This window comes from Pseudophryne corroboree, chromosome 2, assembly GCF_028390025.1.
Source record: "Pseudophryne corroboree isolate aPseCor3 chromosome 2, aPseCor3.hap2, whole genome shotgun sequence".
In the NCBI taxonomy this organism is placed as follows: domain Eukaryota; kingdom Metazoa; phylum Chordata; class Amphibia; order Anura; family Myobatrachidae; genus Pseudophryne; species Pseudophryne corroboree.
Genome location: NC_086445.1, coordinates 511,550,164 through 511,551,858, shown reverse-complemented (window position 1 = coordinate 511,551,858; position 1,695 = coordinate 511,550,164). Strand labels below are relative to the sequence as shown.

The window sequence follows — 1,695 nt, the reverse complement described above, 5'->3', positions numbered from 1 at the left end:
CATGTCAATGTGCTTATGTCATCATTTATAACCATATCGGCATGAGGAATGTCAACAGAATATAAATAACCCATTATAGATTATACAATATATAATAAAAATAATTGTAATATTTTGCCCTGGTAACAGGTGGCTGATACAGTAGGGGCTTTCTGGACCGTAACCCAGGGCCCAGATCTCATTTAGTCTTGGAGGAAAGGGTTCAATCATAAAATCAGATTGGTAAGGCTTGATCTGTTGAGTTGTTTATTTCACAATACTTCCCGTTAATATTAATTTATTCAAATTGTGCTACAATATATGTCTTAATAGATTTACAAAGTTATCCAGAGTCCGAAACTATGGTAGAATATGCTATATTCAGGCATCTTCAAGAGTCAAAGCTGAAACTTGATTGCTTGGCTGACATCTGCAGAACACACAACTATTGCTCAGAGTTTTAAATTTAAGAGTGTAAATAACAGGGTTCCCTAAGGAGTTCAGTGTGATCATCATAGCAGTGAGGTTGCGGAACACAAACACACTTGTCTGTAGCTCTTCTGGGCAAATGGTATTGATGACATCCCACAGAACCCCAGCAAAGAAGGGAGCATACGAGACAATGGCAAGAATCCAGATAAAAATGCAGGTCTTGGCTACCTGTATTTCAGCTGCTTTGTAGGTACCATGGTCGTGTTGCCCATGTGCCAGCATGCACAGCTTCTGCTTCCTTAATATTAAAATGATTCCACTATAGGTTATCAGAGGGAAGACAAAGGCAACAATGCAGTTAGGAATCGTGATGAAAACTAAATAGTCAATACAGAAAGGTCCATAAAGTGTAGATACGTTTCCATCTTTACGTAAACAATCCCATCCCATTAGAGGCAGTGAGCCAAGAATAATAGCTACTGTCCAAATAACGAACACCGCCGACAGGATCTGATTCTTGGAAACTCGACATTTAGACCAGGAGCCTCCAGATACCGCCAAATAGCGCTCTATGCCAATGCTTACTAAGTTGTATACTGTAGATAATATGGATATGGTGTAAGAGACATAGGCGATGAGGATCTTCCATGACCCAAATATGGTGCTATCAGGATCTGATATAAACAGCAGAGATATCCAGAGGCCAGATAAGCTTGCCAGAAGATCAGAGACAGCCAAGTTGCAAAAAAGTATAAAAATATATTTAGTAAGGTCTTTGGAAAATGCTATAGTAAAAATCACATAACAGTTAAATGCAGCAGACACTAAATTAGTGATCATTTGAGAAATTCCAAGTGCAAGAACCACATTGGGACTCCATACATCTGAGATGTTCTTTTCTTCTTGGGTGCAATTCATTAAATTGTTCATGGTCTTCTTGTATTTGTATATGTCTTTTCAGTGTGTGTTAAATTAATCCATGTACATCATAGCCTTTCTCTCTTTAAAATGACTCATTTACTGTAAATCATTTAGTATGATGTTAAACATCATACCTTGTAAAAATTAAACATTAACCTCAAGTATTTAAAATAATATTTGGCAAATAGCACAGCAAATTACAGTTGCTAAGGTGAGAGTGGGCAGATAATAGTCTCGGAAATAGTACATTTCCACCACTGACATTACCTCTAGATTGCCTGGGACACAACAGCAGGAAATTGCTATTTGCAGATCAGCAAACTTAATACTGTAGATGATTAAAACGATGTGTTACAAATGTCA

General features: G+C 37.3%; 1 protein-coding gene across 1 annotated transcript; it reads right to left on the bottom strand.

The window, feature by feature from the left end:
• Positions 1-360: 360 nt before the first annotated feature.
• LOC134999294 (lysophosphatidic acid receptor 1-A-like) lies at positions 361-1,341 on the bottom strand. Its single transcript, XM_063951416.1, has one exon. It carries the CDS (start codon positions 1,339-1,341, stop codon positions 361-363), a length of 981 nt encoding a protein of 326 aa, XP_063807486.1.
• Positions 1,342-1,695: the final 354 nt, after the last annotated feature.

What these genes read in the sequence shown, in the direction of transcription:
- LOC134999294 (XM_063951416.1), bottom strand. Translation starts at nt 1,341, where the DNA reads ATGAACAATTTAATGAATTGCACCCAAGAAGAAAAGAACATCTCAGAT.